This window comes from Elephas maximus, chromosome 11 (assembly GCF_024166365.1).
Source record: "Elephas maximus indicus isolate mEleMax1 chromosome 11, mEleMax1 primary haplotype, whole genome shotgun sequence".
NCBI classification, from domain to species: Eukaryota; Metazoa; Chordata; class Mammalia; order Proboscidea; family Elephantidae; genus Elephas; species Elephas maximus.
Window position 1 is genome coordinate 29281424 of NC_064829.1, and position 22861 is coordinate 29304284.

The window sequence follows — 22861 nt, forward strand, 5'->3', positions numbered from 1 at the left end:
CAGAATTGAGAGCCGATATGGAAATAAAGACCTTTGTTAAGATTCCTTTTTAAAGTATTGCTTTATACTCTTGCACTTTGTGGTTTGTTGGTTGGTTGGCTTTTCTGTATTCACCCAGAACTTCAATAATTGAGCGTTTACAGTGGAGGACTTACTTAGACTGAGGAGTTCTCTTGCCTGGATATAAGGAATTAGGACATCTCAGCTAGGTGCCCACAAAACCCTCAGTTTGTCTGCGGCAAAGGTGGTTGCCGTCACCACCTGCCCCAAGTTCTCCAGACTGTCTGGGTTAATGGGTGCTGGTGGATGCAGCTGTTAAAGTGATTACTGTGGCTGCCTCCTTCCCCCAGTGGCATGGACGGCCACCTCCGGCACTTTAGCCAACTTCCAGTTCCAGCAGAGGCATTCAGCATTCAGAGCTGAGAGCAGCAGCAACAGCAGCTCTTTCTGAAGGTACAGGAGGCATGGAGAGTTTAGGGGCCATCCCTCCTCTGTGTTGGAATCAATACCAGCATCTAATTGCTGAGGGGAAGCTGCCAGAGTTTGCCAGGGTGGCAGCATCCATGAGCCCTGACCAAGCTCACAGCCTAGCCCTTGGCACACTGCCCTCAGGTGGGCTCACTCAGGACACTCTGGTGTTTGGAAAGAGGTGAGGGTGAGGGTCTGAGGAGACTCCTAAAACCTTAGTCCGATCCAGAAACCACACAGACATACCTTTGTGTTCTCAGAGAGTCTTCTCTCTTCACTGTAGCCAAATGTGGAATAGTCAGTGGTTTTGCAGCGCACTTGGCAGTGATGAGGTGGTGTGTGCGCAGTAGGGCCTGAGGCTGGAGGTGACAGTGAAAGCTTCTTGAGATGGAGTCTCCTCAGAAATGCCCATATACCAACAGCTTTTCTTATGTTCCTCAAAAAAATTGGGAAGATCCTGTTCTAAGATCCCAGAGAGGCTTTGAGTTTGAGGGTTTCTCAGCCCAGTGGCTTCACTTTGGGTAACTCCTTCTGTGAAGGTCATCCCTCCCCCTTTGTGGGACTGCAGGCATGGGGTGGGGTGACTGTCCTGCCCCTGTGGGGGTCAGGAAACACTGAGCAGGAGAAGAGCTTCTCTGCCCCCTCCACTGGCCCTGCCTCTGAAAGTTCTGGGAGTCTTGACCTTAGGTTTTATAAAGTTGACAGATAACGGCACCATCAGGGGTGGGGCTAGGGAATGTACAAGGCCTGACCTCCCTGAGATGAGCCATTGTGGGCCAGTAGAGATTGGAGTTACTGTGCTCATTCCCAATCCTGTTCCCAAACGTGTCCCCACACCCCCCACTTCCCTTCCCGATGCCTCCTCATTGAATCATTATGTTGCTCATTTAGCTGAAGCCGGTAAGTTCAGAACTGGCCCTGGGTGCTCAGGGCTGACACCCCAGCCCAAACCTCAGTGTCAGCTTTGGGATGGATGCCAGGCACTGCTCTCAGGGATTCACGTTCTGAAGTGTCAGGTCATGGGTACCCACGGCGGAGGGCAAGAGCCAGCTCTTGGGACCCATGGTCAGAAAGGTTTAACTAAAAAAATTTAGGTAGCAAAAAATCAAAGTGGAAAAGGCACAGCTCCCTGTCTCAAAAAAAAAACCAAACTTCGGCTCTTCTTTTAGGGTAGCTAGCCCTTTTTAAAAAAAAAAAAGAAAAAAAAAATAGCTTCGTAGCTTAGAATTTATCAGGTAACTTTGAAAATAATGTACGCAAATAAGATCCAGTCAGCTGTGGTCTGGTCTCTCAGTCCTGTAGTGCAAGGAAATATATATTCCAGGGTGGGAAGAGTACTTTGGATTCAAGTCACTTATTTCAACAAATATTTATTTAAAATATATCTTTAAAAAAAACAACCAACTGAAAAAGAAGAAGAAAGTGGGAGGCCTCACCTTACCTGACTTCAGAACCTATTATACAGCCACAGTAGTCAAAACAGCCTGGTATTGGTACAACAACAGACACATAGACCAATGGAACAGAATTGAGAACCCAGACATAGATCCATCCACGTATGAGCAGCTGATATTTGACAAAGGACCAGTGTCAATTAACTGGGGAAAAGACAGCCTTTTTAACAAATGGTGCTGGCATAACTGGATATCCATTTGCAAAAAAATGAAACAGGACCCATACCTCACACCATGCACAAAAACTAACTCCAAGTGGATCAAAGACCTAAACATAAAGACTAAAACGATAAAGATCATGGAAGAAAAAATTGGGACAACCCTAGGAGCCCTAATACAAGGTATAAACAGAATACAAAACATTACCAAAAATGATGAAGAGAAACCCGATAACTGGGAGCTCCTAAAAATCAAACACCTATGCTCATCTAAAGACTTCACCAAAAGAGTAAAAAGACCACCTACAGATTGGGAAAGAATTTTCAGCTATGACATCTCCGACCAGCGCCTGATCTCTAAAATCTACATGATTCTGTCAAAACTCAACCACAAAAAGACAAACAACCCAATCAAGAAGTGGGCAAAGGATATGAACACACATTTCTCTAAAGAAGATATTCAGGCAGCCAACAGATACATGAGAAAATGCTCTCGATCATTAGCCATTAGAGAAATGCAAATTAAAACTACGATGAGATTCCATCTCACACCAGCAAGGCTGGCATTAATCCAAAAAACACAAAATAATAAATGTTGGAGAGGCTGCGGAGAGATTGGAACTCTCATACACTGCTGGTGGGAATGTAAAATGGTACAACCACTTTGGAAATCTATCTGGCGTTATCTTAAACAGTTAGAAATAGAACTACCATACAACCCAGAAATCCCACTCCTCGGAATATACCCTAGAGATACAAGAGCCTTCATACAAACAGATATATGCACACCCATGTTTATTGCAGCTCTGTTTACAATAGCAAAAAGTTGGAAGCAACCAAGGTGTCCATCAACGGATGAATGGGTAAATAAATTGTGGTATATTCACACAATGGAATACTACGCAGCGATAAAGAACAGTGACGAATCTCTGAAACATTTCATAACGTGGAGGAACCTGGAAGGCATTATGCTGAGCGAAATGAGTCAGAGGCAAAAGGACAAATATTGTATAAGACCACTATTATAAGATCTTGAGAAATAGTAAACCTGAGAAGAACACATACTTTTGTGGTTACGAGGGGGGGAGGGAGGGAGGGTGGGAGAGGGTTTTTTTATTGATTAATCAGTAGATAAGAACTGCTTTAGGTGAAGGGAAAGACAACACTCAATACATGGAAGGTCAGCTCAATTGGACTGGACCAAAAGCAAAGAAGTTTCCGGGATAAAATGAATGCTTCAAAGCTCAGCGGAGCAAGCGCGGGGGTCTGGGGAACATGGTTTGCGGGGACTTCTAAGTCAATTGGCAAAATAATTCTATTATGAAATCATTCTGCATCCCACTTTGAAATGTGGCGTCTGGGGTCTTAAATGCTAACAAGCAGCCATCTAAGATGCAGCAATTGGTCTCAACCCACCTGGAGCAAAGGAAAATGAAGAACACCAAGCCCACATGACAACTAAGAGCCCAAGAGACAGAAAGGGCCACATGAACCAGAGACCTACATCATCCTGAGACCAGAAGAACTAGTTGGTGCCCGGCCACAATAGATGACTGCCCTGACAGGGAGCTCAGCAGAGGACCCCTGAGGGAGCAGGAGAGCAGTGGGATGCAGACCCCAAATTCTCATAAGAAGACCAAACTTAATGGTCTGACTGAGACTGGAGGAATCCCGGCGGTCATGCTCTCCAGACCTTCTGTTGACACAGGACAGGAACCATCCCTGAAGACAACTCATCAGACATGAAAGGGACTGGTCAGCGGGTGGGAGAGAGACGCTGATGAAGAGTGAGCTAATTATATCAGGTGTACACTTGAGATTGTGTTGGCAACTCTTGTCTGGAGGGGGGATGGGAGGATAGAGAGAGAGGGAAGCCGGCAAAATTGTCAAGAAAGGAGAGACTGAAAGGGCTCACTCAAGACGGGGAGAGTAAGTGGGAGTAGGGAGTGAGATGTATGTAAACTTATATGTGACAGACTGATTGGATTTGTAAACGTTCACTTGAAGCTTAATAAAAGTTATTATAAAAAAAAAAAAAAAAAAAAAAACAACCAGCCAGGTCTCTGATTCTCATTCAGATCAGAACTGTGACTATCCAGGCATACTCATGCAGAGAGTCAAGGCAAATGTCCAGGTAATTCAGGCCAAAATCTTGCTACTGAAGAAAAATGATTCAGGGTTGTTTTTAAAACTGAATTTTCCAGTGGGTTTCCCGCCCCCCCAGTCCTTTAAATTTATAGTTTTCAGTTCCATTTGCTGTTGTTGATCCAGGATGGTTCTTTTTAAGATGACAATAAAGAATAACATATTTGGAACCTGTGTAGGTTATGTTATTGTACGTGGGGACCATAGTTTTCATTAGCTGGCTTTTCAAGACCCATATAAAATATCTCAGTATTATCAAGGAAGTTGTCTGTCGTCGGGCTTTTTTTAAGCCTTCCTTGCTCCCCGCCGTATTGTCTTATTATTCCTGCTGACTCCTGCTTGCCTTGGGGTGACTCAAACCATTTGTCTGGTCTTTCCTTCCTGCCTTTGTGTGGAGATGTCTCAGCTGTCCAACGGGCAACTGACTGGTTTTTAAACGGCTCTATTTTTCAGATGTCGAACTCTCTCAGGTTCGCCCAGACCAAAGAATTTTAAGAAGATTCATTTTATCAAGAATATGCGGCAACATGACACCAGGAACGGCAGGTACAACACAAACAGAAGTGGCCCTGCCAGCTCTCCTGCCGAGGAGGCGGGTGGACTGGGGTGGGGAAGGGGGGAGAGAGAGGAAAGAGGGGGTGCCGTTTTGATTGCCAGGCCTCAACAGAGGTTTTAACTCACACTTTATTTTTTTAATAATTTGTTTTTTGTTTTTGTTGAAAATATGTGCAGCAAAAAATACACCAATTCAATGCTGTGATATTGATTGCCTTCTTCAAGTTGTGCAACCATTCTCACCCTCCTTTTCCAAATTATTCCTCTACCATTAACATAAACTCACTGCCCACTAAGCTTCTTATTTAAACCTACACTTTTAATATGAACAGGATCTCCTATAACTTTCCCAAGCAAAATATTTCCACCCCGCCCCCACCGGTATTGCCAAAAGGAGTGCATATGAAATCATGCTCCCTATTGGAACCCTGGTGGCTCAGTGGTTAAGTGTTTGGCTGTTAGCCAAAAGGTCAACAGTTCAAATCCACCAGCAGCTCCTTGGAAACCCTAAGGGGTAGTTCTACTCTGTCCTATAAGGTTGCTATCAGTTGGAATTGACTTGATGGCAACAGGTTTGGTTTAGTTAATGGCAACTCATGGCTTGGTGGGACTTTTAGATCCCCAACAAACTGAATTTTTAATGGTATATTTTTATGGAAAACTTTGACCAGGAACACAGGGGTTTTTGTTTATTTTTTTCCCCTTTGTTTTGCTTTGTTGGTTTTTTATTTTTTCACCAGGGTTGTATGCTCTGGTAAATAACCACCCCGCCAGGCCTGTGCCTGGCCTTGGTTTTGATGACTGTCTAGGAGAGTAGAATCACAGCTTTACCACCCCTTTCTTCCTCTGCACTGATTCCAGGCCTGGGTCAGCTAACATTGGGACCACGTGCTTCTCCAGTGCTTTAGTGGCTCTTGGGGACGGCTAGTGAATGAAAAGTATTATGGTTGAAATTTACATTACAGTTATCTGAAAACAAATAGATTGGAATCACTGTCGCCCACATGCGTAGATGGAGTGACAGAGTCCGTTCATCTCAGCCTGGCTGTGCTGAGGACAGAGCTCCAAAAACTCTGGGTCCCCAGACGCTCCCAAATTCTGCGGCTCTTTGACCCTTTCAAACAGCCCCTCTGCACTAGCCTGTGATCTGGGTTGTGGTTTCACTCAAACTGGTGAGTCAGAGATGCCGCCTTGGAAAGGAGGGCTGCTACAAAGACCGTTTTGTTTGATCTCCTCCTGATTCACAGGGGGCCATCTGGTCCCCACTAATACTCTCTAATCCATGCAAAATGAAAATGGCCAGAAAGCCTTTTAGTTAGACTCCTGGAATGATTCAGGCTCACAATTACTGCAATTTGATGGTGCAAAATACACTCTACCACCTGTGTAACATTAACGGTTATAGTTTTGAAAGGCTTGTTTTCTTGACGTTCATATCGTTTAAAACTAAAAAAAAAAAAAAATCTGCCATGGTGGGGGAACCTAATTTTTATAGCTATTGCAATGGTTCTAGAATAGCAAAACTGAGCTCTCTTCGAATAATTGTTACACTGTAAGGAGCCCTGGTGGTGCAGTGATTAAGAGCTACAACTGCTAACGAGAAGTTCGAATCCACCAGCCAGTCCTTGGAAACCCTATGGGGCAGTTCTTCTCTGTCCTATAGAGTCGCTATGAGTCAGACTCGACTCAACGGCAACAAGTTTTAGTCACTGTACATTCATATTTTAAGGATAGAGTGTTTAGTTAAATTTTATATAACTTTTATCTACTGAACAGAATGTTCTGAATTTCTCTATCTCACCCTTTCTGTCACTTAGAATGATTGTGCATTATTCACTTAATCACAGTTTTTTCTTTTCTTTTGAGGCTCGCTGTTATTGAATCCAAACCCTACCTATGCCATTTTCAGTATAACTCTTCATCATTTATTTACATTTGTGCTTTTGTCTTTAATCTCTCTGACCTTAAAATAAACATAGAAAGCCTTTCATTCCTAAATAAAATCATGACAAAGTCAAAGGAATGAGCCAAATTGCTAGGATTCCACCAACCCTCCTTGGTGCTATCAAGGACGCAAAGTCAGATCATTACCTGGCACGGTTGGGTAGTGAGAGTACGTAGTTAATAAGATACTTGGATTAATGGGATTACTCAAGTACATTGCAAAGCCGCCTTCCCAGGCACGCCCTGGGCCCATAAACAGTCAGGAAAGCGTGCGGTTGCTTGCTGTTTTCCTGGGGAGTCCTCAGAGGGAGCCAAGAGGGACTGTTAGCTTATCGGCAGATCTGAGAACTGGGATTTGGGGCAGGAAGGAGATCTGAGAGCTGTGTGGGAACAACGGGCCATGCGCCTGAGGTAGTGGCCAGTTTTCTCTGCCTCAGGTGAAAGCTGGTTTTCCTGTGTGAAAGGAAGATGAAAGGCTAGAGGCACCCCCCTTCCTCCCTCTGGTTTATTGGCCAGGCTAGACTGTCCTTAGGCAGGTGAAAGAACCCGTAGGAAACCAGAAATAAAGACAATCACTTCTGAGGTGACAGAAGGAAATTGTGGTTGAGAGCCTGATGAAGGGGAGGATGTGGCCCAGCCCTTCCAGAGAGGAGAGAAGAATTGCCCCCACCACACACAGCAGCAGGAGCCAGTTCTCCTGATGGAGGATCACCTGGCATGTTTGGATGCATCATCAGCTGTTGCTGCCCTCTCAGCAGCCAGCAGAAAAGATCCTGGGCACCTTCAGAGGGAGAGACGGTGTGATGACTGAGGATCTCTGATTCCCACCTCAGGTGCATAGAGACACCTGTGCAACACTGATGGGAGAGGGATGCATCCCTGCAGCCAGTATTTGAGCCTCTCCGCTCAGGTTTCCCTTCCCACATAGCAGATGAGTTTACAGGGAAGTATGGAAGAACTCATTGGAGAGGTTGAAATTCTGGGCTGAAAATGGAATGGCCTGAGCGTATAGCTGATATATCTGCCTCTTCTTGTCCCCCGAGGAAAAGAGACTGGAAAGGAGCCATGGAGGTGAGTGTGTGGAGCCTTTACACATATACCCCCCTCACCCACCAGGCTCACAGTGGACGCCCTCCCAGCCTGGAGTCTCAGTCACTGACTACCCCACAACGGCCGTATCAGGTCCTGAGTCTCCTTGTGACCTCTGGCTATCACAGGCCAGCCTGGGCCCCCTGGCTGTTCTGTCCGAAGGCCCTGGCATTGAGGCTTCTCCATCCCCAGGCCTGATGAGTGGTGATAGAAGCACCTCAGCAGGGATGAGGGTGCCACTCTTGAAACAAGTAGGGAGCATCTGTCATGAGGCTCAAGGCCTGACCTGACCGTGAGTTTTAAGCACAATTTTGAAATACCAAAAAAAAAAAAAAAACCCAAATCCATTGCCATCAAGTTGATTCCAACTCGTAGCGACCCTATAGGACAGAGTAGAACTGCCCCAAGGAGCAGCTGATGGATTCACACTGCTGACCTTTTGGTTAATAGCCATAGCTCTTAACCACTGAGCCACCAGGGTTGCTAGGAGTCAGAATCGACTTGATGGTAACGGATTTTAATTTTGAAATAAAACCAAAAAAACCCGTTGCTGTCGAGTCAGTTCTGACTCATAGCGACCCTATAGGACAGAGTAGAACTGCCCTGTACAGGTTCTAAGGAGCGCCTGGTGGATTTGAACTGCCAACCTTGTGGTTAGCAGCTGTAGCATTTAACCAGTACACCACGAGGATTTCCATTTTGAAATAGGAAGAAAAAAATCTTAAAACTGAGAAGTGCATACAGTAAAAGACAATACTTGACACAAAACAAAAGACATTATAACCAGTAATAATCAGGGTAGCTGCTTGGAAGTAAACCTTGGGGACAGGTGGCTCTGTGTTTACCTGTTGACTACTGCCACTTGACTCTGGTATTAGAGGAACCTCCACTGGCCTGTTAAAATGGAAATGAGCACCTTCAGCAGAAGCATCTGGTTCCAGTGGAGGTTGGAGAGTCCACTTGAATAAAAGCCGTATTCGAGTCTCTGGAGTCATTGGGTTCTGTGAGCTGGCATTGGAGCCATGCAGGAAGGCTTCCATGTGCGAATGGAAGTGTAGAGAACGGAGCTGAGAGTGTTTGGGAGTCATGCTAGCCAGGGGGGCCAGGGCCCAGGCTGGAGGGGTGGGAGCTAGAGAGCTCCAATTAGAGCCAGGCATGCCATGAGCTCTTTCTTGGCCCTGCTGCCTGTTTTGTCTCCTAGAAGATAAGGGGACAGTGAGGGGACTGCTGCTCTCCACTCTAATTCTGCCTTAACAAGGAAGATAGTTAGTGATGCGGAAGTTTAGGGACCTTGCGAGAAGTCTTACATAGTTGGAAAAGAAAGCAGTGCTTGGCTAGATTTTAGGAACAGAGGATCTCAGGAAGTTCAGACTACGAAGTGAATTCTTGTGGCTGGGACCAAATTGGCAGAAAAGATTATAAAATTAGTAGTGTCACAAGATGAAAATGGGTACCAGGCACTAAAGCAGTTTATGTTTTGCTTCATTCAATCTTTGAAACAACCTTACGAGGTAGGTATTATTACCATTGTGGTGGGCAGAATAATGCCCCCCCAGAAGATGTCCATGTCCTATCCCCAAACCTGTGACTATGTTATGTTAGATGGCAAGGGGGAAAGGTTGCTAATCAGCTGACCTTAAGATATAGGGAGATTATCTGTGTGGGTCCAGTGTAATCAAACAAAAAACCAAATGGTTTGCCATCTAGTTGATTCAGGATCTTTGAAAATGGAAGCGAGAGGCAGAAAAGTATATGTAAGACTGATGCAATGTGAGAAAGATTCGACTGCCTGTTGTGGTTTTGAAGATGGAAGGGAGCCATGAGCCAAGGAATACAGGCAACGTCTAGAATCTGGAAAAGGACAGAGACGAATTCTTCCAGAAAAGAACACAGCCTTCCCAACACCTGGATTTTAGCCCAGTGAGACCCATTTCGGACTTCTGACCTCCAGAACTGCAAGATCATAAATTTGTGTTGTTTTAAGCCACTAACGTTTTGGTAATTTGTTACAGGAGCCACAGGAAATGAAAACAATCATCATCTCATTTTGCAGAGGAGGAAATTGGAATAAGCAGATAGTTAAAAAGTATTCAGATCCAGGCATCTGACACCAAAGCCCATTCTCTTAATTGAAGGGGGAAGGAGTGGGAGTTAAAAATCCATATATTGCAAGACAGCGTGTCATGGCGGGTTTTGAGATAACTCTGGGTCGAATTCTGATTTTTAAAAATTATTCTAGCACAGAGTTTCTCTTTGCGGGGATGAAGAAGTTTTGGAAATAGGCCTGATGGTTGCACAACATTGTGAAAGCAGTCAATGCTCTTGAATTATACATGTAAAAAATGGTTAAAATGGCAGTTTTTATGTTACATGTATGTTTTGTTGTTGTTGGATGCCACCGAGTCAATTTTGACTCATAGCGAACCCGTGTGACAGAGTAGAACTGCCCCGTAGGATTTTCTAGGAGAAGATCACAAGGTCTTTTCCTCAGAGCCGCTGGCTGGGTTCAAACTGCCAACCTTTCAGTTAGCAGCTGAGTGCGTAACCTTTGCACCAGCAGAGCACCTCTCCATGTATGTTTTACCACAATACAGTTTTTTTTTAAATGTTAAGAAATGCAAAGAAAAACAAAAAACAAAATCATTAGCCAAAGACCAAGGACTAATAGAAGAAGAATGGTTTAAGCAGACTTGTGAGAGTGGTGTGAGGGAGACTGAAATCTGGAGCGAACCAAAGCTTGTTAAACAGAAGAGAAAGGCCAGTGATAGCCACAGGGCTTTTAAAACTCTTCAGAAGAGGAAGGGAAGGGGTGGTGAACTTCTTGGCGTTGATAACACAAGGTCAGCAGATGTCAGCTGCTGCTCTTTAGCTTTTAGCTGTGTCAGCAACTATTACTGGGCAGTGCAGAATCATTAAAGAGAGGAAACAAAGCCATGTGCCAGCTACAGTAGGCATTCAGTAAATATCTGTTCACTAAATGAAGGGAGAAGTCTTTTAAAATTCTTTCTACCTTCAGGACTCGAGCCCAGGGAATGGAAAGAATTCAGAAATGCAAATAATCTTTAAAATGCCATGGACAAATGCACAGAGACAGAAGTGGGCTAGTGGTTATGAGGGACTAGGGAGGATGGGGAATGGGGATGTATTGCTTAAGGGGTACCGAGTTTCTGTTTGGGGATGAAAAACATTTGAAAACAGTGGTAGCAGTTCTACAATATGGGGAATGTAATTAATGTCACTGAATTGTGCCCTCAAAAATTCTTAAATGGCAAATGTTTCATTATATGTATATTTTACCACCAAAAAAAAAAAAAAAAACCACCTTGGAAAATACAAGACATTCTAAATTTAATACCAGGGAAATGCTGCCTTAAAAAGGTGAGAAGAGGACTAAGTTGGTGGCAGATGGCAAGTCGTAATATTCGTAGACTTAGCAAGCCTAGAGCTGATTGCTGGCAGGATTTTGAATAGATGATTAAGCAGGTAGTTTGTGTGCTTTTAGAAGAGAGTGTGGTCGTGGCTAGCAGTCAACATGAGTTCACTCAGAAAAAATCGTGTTAAATTAGCTTCATTTCCTTAGCGATGGAATAACTAGGTTAGCAAATTAAAGGAATGCCATAGACATTACATTTCTAGATTTCAGCAAAATGTTAGACTGTTCCTCATTGCAGCATGTCCCCGTGGATAGCATGGTGGAAAGTGGGCTGGGTGATTGTGAAGCTGGGGGTCAGCTGACATTTGTGAGCTGACCATCACCCTGAAGGGAAGTTTAGGTAGAACAGCGCATGGTATTTATTCTCTTGGGCATTATCTCCTTTGCCATGTACGCCAGTGATTAGAGTTAAGGCCCGTAAGCATCATTGCCCACCATATGGAAGGCCAGAAGAAGGGAGAGAAGGAGAGGGAATGAGTGCTATAGAGGACAACCAAGACTCAGTTACTTCAGCAGCTGGAAGTGCTAGACCCAGTTCACTGAGATTAAATGTAGACAGTCAGTTACAGGACAGGATAGGGACTTTACAGAAGTTCATATCAAAAACATCTTGGCATTTAGATGGATGGGGTGCTCCATAAAAGATAACATGTGGTATAAATATGGAGAGAGCTAATTTAACTTTTCCCAAACAAAAATATAGTATTACAGAAATGCATCCTCTTTGCACCCAGCCAGGGACAGCCCCATCTATAGTACTGCAACCAGTGTGAGTGTCATTTTAAGGCACTGGATTTGTTTTAGGACGGCCCCATTTGGGTGGACTCTAATTTTCCATGTCCCTTTCACATGAAGGGCCGGAGAGATAACAGGTTGTCAGTGGTGACTACCAGATCTTCTTCTGTCTGATCTCATGGAACCGCTTGTGTATGAACAGCCATTTTTCTAGAAAGAGCTGTGTGCATCCAGATGGGAGATGGTCTAGTAAAGCAGTTTCTTAACTACACGTAGAATGCATGATACATGTGTTGAGTGTTCAGCAAATACTTACTGGACATCTGCTTTGTGCCAGGACTGTTTTTAGCGCTAGTGGCATATCAGTGAAATAACAGACAAAGACCCAGCTTCAAGGCGTACAGTCTAGTTGGGGGAGATAGACAATAAACAAATGAATGTATACTATGAGTGAGGGCATAAATGTGCTATGGAGCGAAGCTGAGGCAGCTGAGGGTTTGGGAGTGCAGAGGCAGGGGTTGCTGGCGGCCATAGTCTTCCCTGATAGGGGCACTTTGAGCAGGGTTTGAAGAAGGTGAGGGAGTCAGCCTTGTGGCTATTCCTGTGAGGAGGAGCATTCAGGGTAGAAGGAACAGCAATTGCAGAGACCCTGAGGCCGAGTGTGGTTGGGGTGTTTGAGGAACCATAGGAAAGTTCTTGTGGGTGGAGAGAGGGAGAAAGTAGGAGAGATGAGACCCAGGAAGTCAGGGAAATGGTGTGTGAGGACATCTACTTTTATTGTAAACAGGACAGCTGTGGAGGGTGCTGGACAGGGAAGGGACAGGGTCTGGCTTGCATTTGAACAGGATCACTCTGATCAAAAATCAACCTCATCCAGCCCTAATACATGGCATTAACAGGATACAAACCATAATTAACAATACACAAACACCAAAAGATAAGCTAGATAACAGGGATCTTCTAAAAATTAAACACTTAATGCTCATCAAAAGACTTCACCAGAGTAAAAAAGAACCAACAGATTGGGAAAAAAAATTTGTATGACAAATCCGACAAAGGTCCAGTCGTTAAAATCTACAGGAAAATCCAACAGCTCTACAACAAAAAGACAAATAATCCAATTAAAAAATGGACAAAGGATATGAATAGGCACTTCACCAAAGAAGACATTCAGGCAGATACAAGAGGATACATGAGGAAATGCTCGAGATCACTAGCCATTAGAGAAATACAAATCAAAACCACAGTGAGATGCCATTCCTACCACTACTGGCAGGAATCAAAAAAAAAGACAAAATAACAAATGTTGGAGAGGCTGCAGGGAAATTGGAACTCTTATGTACTGCTGTTGGGAATGCAAAATAGTACAACCATTTTGGAAAACAACGTGGCTCTTCCTTTAAAAGCTAGAAATAGAAATACCATATGATCCAGCAATCCCACTTCTAGGAATATATCCTGGAGAAATAAGAGCTGTCATACAAATAGACATGCACACCCATGTTCATTGCAGCATTGTTCACAATAGCAAAAAGATGGAAACAACCTAGGTGCCCATCAACAGATGAATGGATAAACAAACCATGATACATAACACACAGTGGAATACTACACAATGATAAAAGAACAACGATGAATCTTCGAAGCATCTCACAACATGGATGAATCTGGAGGCCAGTATGCTGAGTGAAATAAGTCAATCACAAAGGGACAAATACTGTATGAGACCACTACTGTAAAAACTCATGATAAGGTTTACACACAAAAAGAAGCAAACTTTGATGGTTACAAGGAAGGGAAGGGGTGGGAGGGAAGAACACTAATTACACAATAGATAAGTGGTAACTTTGGTGAAAGGTAAGACAGTACATACACTGGGGAAGGCAGCACAACTCATTCAAGGCAAGGTCATGGAAGCGCCACAGACACATCCAAATTCCCTCAGGGACCAAATTACTGGGCTGAGGGCTGTGGGGACCATGGTCTCAGGGGACATCTAGCTCAATTGGCAGAACATAGTTTATAAAGAAAATGTTCTACATTCTACTTTGGTGAGTAGCATCTGGGATCTTAAAAGCTTGTGAGCAACCAACTAAGATACTCCGCTGGTCTCACTCTGTCTGGAGCAAGGGAGAATGAAGAAAACCAAAGACAAGGGAAAGATTAGTCCAAAGGACTAATGGACCACAAGTACCACAGCTTCCACCAGACTGAGTCCAGAGCAAGTAGGTGGTGCCTGGCTACCACCACCAACTGCCCTGACAGGAATCAACAATAGAGGGTCCTAGACAGGGCTGGAGAAAAATGTAGAACAAAATTCTAACAAAAAAAAAAAAAAAAAACATACTTACTGGTCTGACAAAGACTGGAGAAACCCGGGGAGTATATCCCCCGGACACCCTTTTAGCTCAGTCCTGAGGTTCACCCTTCAGCCAAAGATTAGACAGGCCCATAAAACAAAATGAGACTAAATGAGCACACAAGCCCAGGGGCAAAGATGAGAAGGCAGGAGGGGACAGGAAAGCTGGTAATGGGGAACCCAAGGTTGAGAAGGGAAGAGTGTTAGTATGTCGTCAGGGTGGCAGCCAATGTCACAAAACAATATGTGTGTTGCTTGTTTAATGAGAAACTAGTTAGCTCTGTAAACCTCACGTAAAGCACAAATTTTAAAAAGTTAAAGAGCATGAAATGGCAAATCTGTGGATAAATATAGAAGACTTTTTTATTGTTTAAAAAGATAATTGACTCTTAAAACAAAAAAAGTATCAATATATTATGGAATATAATATATATACAAGTGAAATGTGTGACAACAGTACCAAAAACGAAGGGAGAAAGGAGATGGAAGTTTACTTTGTAAAGTTCTTATATTACTCATGAAGTGGTGTCATACTATTTAAAGGTAAACTGTAATAAGCTAAAAGTACATAAGATAAAAAATGCACATAATAAACGCTAGAGCAACTACTGGAAAATAAAGTCAAAGAAATAAGAGGAGAAAAATGAAATACTAAAGCTATTTAACCAAAAGATGGCAGGAAAAGAGAAAAAAAGGAACAAAAATAGAAGGGACAAATAGGAAGCAAATAAACAGCATGACAGTAAATTTAAACCCAACCATATCCATCTGTTCAGGTACTTTGGCTATTTATTTTTCTATTGGAATGGCTGTCTTTTCTTGTTCTGTAAAAACTCTTTATACAAAATATAAATTCTTTGTCATAAAAGAAAAATCAGCTTCATCCTTCATATAGAAAATTGAGGGGTGTGTGTTTATCGTCTTCTGAAAGAGGACATATATTTCCCTATTTCCACAGTTAATTGTATAGTGAATTTATTTTGATACGAATTTTAAAAATGACGCAAGGTCTTTAAAACACTGTTCACAAATGTATGAGCCAGCCCTTTGTCAAGGCAGAGGTGACAAGCAGCCCCAAGCCACACCATCTGGAATGGGCCCTTGGAAGGGTGTGAACTTCTCAAGTGGAAGCTGCTGCTCAATGAGAACCAGTCACAATGAGCTCCAACCTGTGTCTTCGTGCCGGGAAGAGGAGGTTAAATGAAAGCAAAGATAGATCCACTCCTTGGGAATAGGATACGCCCTTGAAAATGACAAACATTTAGAGCCTTACGTGACTGAAGCCTGTTAGCACCAACTGCAAGTTGAAAGCTGGCTGGTAGAACAGATTCATCAGAATGGACAGTGAGTTCTGAGCATGAAGACTGAAATTAGCCTCTCATGACATCTAGTGACTCTCATGGTCCTGTTGGAAAAGGACTTTTCCCCGTGGTGCTTCCAGTTGTTGACATTCATCAACATTTGGGAGGAATAGGGGACAAGAGGCCTCATTTAAAATGGGTGTCCTCCTCCCTCAGGCACGCAGCTCGTGTGGACGTTACGGATATCCTTTTCTGAAAATCTGCAGTGTACATAAGTGGTGGCTGTCATGTGCCCTGGAAGTGCCCCACTCCTGGGGCCTGTTTGAGATTTATTTCCTTCTGAACAGGCAGAGGACTTTGCAGTGAGTGGACTGGGCTGTCGTGTCCCTTGGGAGGAATTGCCAAAGAGATTTAACAGGATTTGAAATGGGAGTGGACAAAGAGGTGAGCTAGAGTGCTTTCTCTTTAAAATGTGAACTGAGTAGAAAAACATAAAAAAACATGTATGTGTGTGTATGTGTGTATATATATGTATATATAAGAGATTTTGGCACCCTTTATCTGCTTTTTAAAGTAAAATAGTAAAAGTACAGTAAACACAAGTCAGCTTTTAGCATTTCCTTTTTATGCTAAAAATTTTGGAGGGAAAGTGGGGGATGGGTAAGAATTAAATTGAAACTTTATCTGTGATCTCATTAGTTCCAATCCATCAGCCTAATTTAGTTTGAAAAATGAGTTGGAGGAAATGGCACATTTTAAAATTCAAGTAGCTAGTTAGCAACTCTGGACTGGCCTTCTTGAAGGAAGAAAAACACCTTTCATTTTACCCTTGAACTGAATCCATCTGACATGTGACAGATATTGAGCGTCTTCTGTGAGGCACTGTCCAACATCAGCCCCTTGCCAAGCACGCTTTTCCCCTGTTAGGGCTTGTGTTTCTCATTGAAGGACTTAAACCCACCGTCCCCACAGCAGTAGGAGGCTGACAGGGGAAGCATCTTCACCCATGTCATCGGCAGTGCTTATAACTAATTGTCAGTGATACCTCAGTCTGAGGGACAGTGATCAGACAGTCCGAGAAACATTTTCCAACCGTCATTTATGCTCCCTGTTTTAGTCACCAGAGTTCTGTAGAAAAATAGAACCAGTGACAGAGAGAGAGAATATGTGTGTGTATGTATAGATATATAGAGAGAGAGACATTGATAGTTACTTCAGGGGATTGGTTTATTCCGTTATGGGGGCTGGAAAGTCCAAGCTCCATAGGTCAGACAACAGAAAGAGTGAAGGGGCAATCTTGGAGGCAGAACACTTCCTAAGGAACTCCCCTTCCAACTGGTCGATTACATTACATTAGATAACATTGTGGAAAGTGATTGCATTACATTAGACTACACTGTGGAAGATGATTGCATTACATTAGATAACATTGTAGAAGGTGATTGCAATACCTTGGGTTACATCATGGAAGATGATTGTATTACATTAGATTACATTGTGGAAAGTGATAGCATTACATTAGATTACATTGTGGAAGGTGATTGCATTACATTGGATTACATTGTGGAGTGTGACTGTATTACTAGATTACATGTGGAATAGCAACTAGTCTAGTGTTTGGCCAAACCACTGGGAACCATAGCCTAGCCAAGTTAACATATAAAACTAACTGATACGGGCAGACCAGCCTCTTCTTCCACTGAAATGCCCCCTTGAGGTACTTACAAGTAAGACTGATTCCCTGAATTGCCTTGCTTTACCTCCCCTGGTGCTAATGAGTGATGGGAGGAAGGGAGAAGCTGAGGCAAAGTGAGCCCCACAGGAGACCAGCTGCTCAGAGCTAAGGGTGCTTCTGCCCTTGGTGTCCTTCCTTGGGGCTGGGTGCTGGGTCAGCACAACACTTCGAAGGTATTCATTCCAGTCTCTTTAAAAAGCACAGAGGTTATCCCAGCTTCTTTGTGCCTGCAGAAGGCTTTTTAGAGAAATTATTTTCAGTTGTTAAGCAGCTGCTCAGTGCCTCCTGTGTGTAGACTGGCACTGCTGGAGAGCTCAAGGCCTATAAGTTCTCATTGCTTCTTTTCAACCAGTTGGATTTATAGGAAATAAAACACGTCACGAAGGAAGGGGTTAGGAGTTGAAAACAGTTTTAGATTGGACAGAACTTGACCTTGGTGGTTCTGTTTCACTGTCTGCAGAGAAGGCCTGGAAGCCGGGGCAGACCAGTCTGTGGTTCCCGCAGCACTCCTAGAAGGAAGTGGGAAGTCACAGCGTAGCAGACAGCTCAGGCCATGAGGTTGCAGCTACCGGTGTTGCCCTGGAAGAGAGTGGCAGGGCTCAAGAGGTGACTTCCCAACCCACGACGCCACACTTGCCCTGTTTTCCTCCTCCTTCCTTGAGTCTCTGCCCTTGGCCTTTGTGAGCAATCCTGCTTATGCCCGCCCTGTCATGCTGGCTTTCCTCTCAGCTCTATCCAGCCCCTTCTCTCTTGTCAGGCCATATTTGCCATCACTACCTGAAGCTGGGGACTGCCCAACAAGCTCCCAGGCTCCCGTGCTCCAGGACTGAGTTCCTCTCGGACCAGGATGTCGTCCACGAGCTGGCCTACAAGCCCACAGGCTCTGCCACTTCTCCACCCCCATGCTACCCTCCTGCCACACTGAATTCTTTATATAAATGCTTGGTTTAGGGAAAAGGTTAGTAAATGCTAGAAGAAACACCTACAAAAATCACATATATAGCGTAAGCACTGTGCTTTAATTTAAGGCATATTAGTGACTATCCATTCAACAGCTTTTTTTGATGCCAGGCCTTTTCTTTGCATATGGGTACACTAGTTGGAGCCTGTCTGTGCCCTTACATTCTCATAATTCAAACGTATGGGCTGTCAGGTACAGATTTGACGTCTTTAAAGTGTCCCGAGGATCTAAGTACGAAGCCTTTTGGATTTTTGCAACTTTTTCTTGGTCTTTTATCCTTGTCTTGCCCAGGGCGACTTGCCTTTATTGAATATTTGTTAGAGCATTCAGCGTTGTTCTTACAGAAACTGCGTTCTTCTGTTTTTCACATTTTACTCACTTGTGTAGTCTTTAATGAACCAAGTACCAGTATAACAAGTAAATCTGGCGTAACAGGATTGGAACATACACAACTGGTCCTCAGTAAAGTGTACCCCTCAGGGAGGGTATACCAGAGAGCAGCCTCCCGGCCCTGAGCGCTGAGTGCTGTACAGAGTGGAGTGGGGAGCCTGGCAGAGGTCAGTGCAAAGAGTTTTACTACATACTTGCTCGGGCCCTTCAATAGGCCTTTTACTCTTTCCCTCCCAGCCATCATTCCCTTCTGCTAGGACACTCTTCTCACTGTTGCCGAGTTATCCCTCGGGTCTCAGCTTAGCTGTCCCTTCCTGCAGGAAGCCCACCCTGCCCCCTTCAGGCGAAGCCAGAGGTCACTCTTGTGTGCTTTCATAGTGCCCCCTACTTTCCCATCAGGGAACTTACACCCCTATGTACACATACCTCTTACAGAACGATAACCCTGGCTTGTAGAGATTTGTCTGCGTCGTTCATCAGTGGGTTCCTAGCACCTAGGACATGACTGGCATAGAGTAAGTGCTCCAAGATACTTGTGGAAGGAAGGGAGGAGGAGGGAAAGATGGCATAGAACTTACTTCTCAGAAATCTTCCAACACTCGCTAGGCTGTAGGATAAGGTAGAACCCCTTAGCATGCAGTGAAGACCCAAATGGTGGTAGTAGTAGTAACACTAGTGGTAATAGAAGTGGGAGTGGAGATGGCAGTGGTCGTAATGGTTATAAGAAGACTAACACCTCCACCAATAACAATACTACCGTCTGGTATTTGTGAGCTACTTAGCATTTTTGAAGATCTTCAGAGCCAGCTCCATGTTTCCCCAGCATCCCTTCTTGCCCTGTGCTCAGTCACTCGTGCTGCTGACCACACTCTGATGCCCTGTGCAACTTCACTCATCCCTGCCTTGGGTCTTGTTACCCTTCATTCTGGTCTACACATTTCCCTGTTCTCGCCTGTTATCCCACTCTGCCCCCAGAGTCGGACCCAGATTACCAACTGTCTGTCCTGGGCCCAGCCCTACCACTTCTTCCACCTCCTTGTTCCAGGTCCTTCTCCATGCCTTCATTCCCTCATCCTAGCTCTCTGTGCTGGAATCTTATCTCCATCTCACTCCAGGACATAGGGGAGCTTCACAAAGATCGTCTTGGAACCCCTGCAGATTCTCTGCTTTTGCCTTTGTACCCACATAAGGCTCATCCAGCAGTGAGGGGGGTATTTCCTAAGGAAAGAAAACATCCCCCCAGTGACTAATGAGTTTTAGTGTTAGAGAAAACATGACCATTTTATTTTTTTTCTTTTCGACACTCAGCATGTAACTGCCAGGCCTTCAGAAAGCGAGAGAAAGGGGTCAAATCTTCCTCCTTCCAGCTTTTAACAGAGCATCGTAGAGGAGGAAAGAGCGGCTGTGAGTCAAGTGCTTGGGGAAGACATGGCAGGCGTGTGGATCTGGCGGATATTAGATTTTCCAGATTTCATAATTTTCATTTGTCTCCTGTTGTTAGTCTTAGCAGCTTTAATTTCTCTGCGCATAGCAATCATAGCATGTGTGCACAGAGACCCTTCTGAGCTGGTGACTGGGGCACTGAGAAATGCAGGGAGGAAGGTAACCAAATGCCAGATTGTAGGGAATCAAGTCCAGAATTTGGGAAGTGTGTTTCTGCATAAGCGCCTGATCCCCTGCGTAGACCCCAGGACTGTGGATACTCCTGTCTATGTACCTGCAATGCTGGACTCACCCATTGTGGTTGTGAATGTGATTTTCTTTCCTCTGCCTTTTGAAGTTGGTTGCTTGTTTTCACATACTTAAGATAATATTCTGCTATAATGGAGTATTCTACCTGGAAGAGATCGAACATTCTCACGGCCAACAGAGACTCCTCAGGGCTCTGAAACAGAACGAGAAGCCGCCAGTTTTTGGCAGAAGAGGCAACACGTAAGGATCCTGGATAATGTTAGACGTTGCCTGCTTAGACACTGTCAGCGCTGGACTGAAAGCGGATTTGATGAAAGTGGTCCATGGTGTTCAGCCAACATTGGGGCCCTTTGTGCATCTCCTGGTTCTCTGGGTAGTGCAGTGGTTAACACACTCAACTACTAACCAAAAGGTTGGCAATTAGAACTCACCCAGAGGCTCCTTGGAAGAAGGACCTGGTCCGTTTCTGAAAGATCACAACCTTGAAAACCCTGTGGAGCCATTCTACTCAGCTCACACGGAGTTGCCATGAGTCAGAGCCGACTTGACAGCAAATGATGCATTTCCTGGCTATTCTGAACACTCCAGTATGTCATGGCAGAGTGTGGCTATGGAAACGTAGTGGTCTGAAGCCTTAAGACTCCACATTCCAGAAACGCTTTGCTAAGCCCAGGAGATGGAAGCTCTGTAAAGAAGAAAGCCAGACAGTGTTGCAGCTGCAGAGTGCTCTCAGTGCTTCCCGGACGGGTTTGGAAAACACTGTGTACCCAGAGGCTCTGCCCATGTGGACTGTAGCCCTATGGTGCTTTTTCCTTTGCTGTTTTTTTCTTCCTGGGACAGATGTTTACATGGAAATGTGATCTTTAATTCCTTAGAGATCCATCTGCCTGCTGTTAATTCCTCTTTTGAAGTCGTAATCTTTTATATAATGCTTTCCAGTTAGCTGGACTCTGAGTTCGGTGTTATATGTCACAGATGGGAAAATTCGGTGGACTTGCGGAGTGCCATTTGGACATAAAAGAATCAGCTACAGTGGTTGGAGGCAAAGACCTGGAAGTCGTCAATCTCCAAAGCCCGGTGGAAATGAAGTTTGGTTGTCTGTCATTCTTGACCCCCCGTATCTGACTTAATTCTTTCACAGATACAGAAGCATGCAAAGGGGTAAACAAGCCTGATTTTTTCCTGGGCATCTCTGTTATGATGGAAGTTTCCCCGTGCTTATAAAGAACAAAGCTGCAAATTCACAGACCAACATAACAGTTGGTCACAGGAGACCTGTGTTGTTGTTGTTGTTGCTCTTGCATGCCATCCAGTTAATTCTGACTCATAGCAACCCTACAGAACAGAGTAGAACTGCCCCATAAGGCTCCCTAGGCTGTGATATTTACAGGAGCACATCACCGGGTCTTCTCCCACGGAGCCACTGATGGATTTAAACTGCTGACCTTTCGCTTAGCCAGGTGCTTAACCAGTGCACCACCAGGGCTCTTCTGCCTTTAGATCCAAATCTGCTCAAAGTTGCCAGTGTAGGAAACAGGAAGACGAGAGTTTGCCATTTATTGATATTCACCTGCTCTGGCTAAGGCCTGAAATCGCTCCCACACTCCCAGACTACTTCAGGAAACACTTACAGTATGCTCTTGGGAGCTCCTTGGCTACCACCAGCTACCCGGAGCCCAAACAGCTGCATACGTGTGACAGAGCTGCTGTGGCGGACTCTGCTCTGGATTCCTGCTCTGGCGCCTGCAGAAAGTGGGAGTCTGTGAGATCGTTGGACCTGAGAACAGAAGCCAAGTGCCCAAAGGGGCCAGGCTCCTTACTTACTCCCTCTCCCTCCAGCTGCTTGAGAATAGCCAACCAGAGAGGTACCAACTGTCCGGGAATTGTTGGGAAACAGTCCGTGTTTGGGGTTACTCAATTTCACGTGTGCATTAGAATAACCTGACACAGGTTTGTCAGCCTGCTCTGGACCTGATTGATGAGCACCCCACAGAGTGAGCCCTCATTTAACAGAAGGGTAGAGCCCATTGGCTAATAGGCATATTGGGGTTGGAACTTTAGAAAGAATACTTACATTTCACTTGTATTTATATTTTCTCGTTCTGTTAAACAACTTTGGTGTGTGGGAAGGAGGGGCACATTAGCACTGAGTAACGAAGAAAAGGCTGTCACGCTAAGCCAGTTGAGGTTGTACAACACGTTCCTTTCTCTGTGTTGCAGAAGATACTGATGTGGAATGACATGAGGAATGAGTAGTTACAGGCTTTTCTCCTGGCTAGACGTGTGGGATGAGGGGGGTGACGAACCTCTGTCTTTCTGTGTAGAAGGGCCCAGGCTGAGCTGTAGCGGGAGTATGGAGCTGCACGTGGCCTTTAGCAGGTCTGATGTGGGGGCTTTCATGAACCATCACCCTCGGGCCCCACCCAGTGCTCTACCTAGAGA

The 22861-nt window shown here is 44.6% G+C and overlaps 1 protein-coding gene across 1 annotated transcript in view; it reads left to right on the top strand.

Moving 5' to 3' along the window:
• The window catches only part of CABLES1 (Cdk5 and Abl enzyme substrate 1), a 152057-nt gene that overhangs the window by 63321 nt on the left and 65875 nt on the right, over window positions 1–22861 (top strand). The window contains exon 3 of the mRNA XM_049901310.1: window positions 4679–4771. Coding sequence (XP_049757267.1) covers window positions 4679–4771 — 93 coding nt within the window. The remainder of the gene's footprint in view (window positions 1–4678; window positions 4772–22861) is intronic.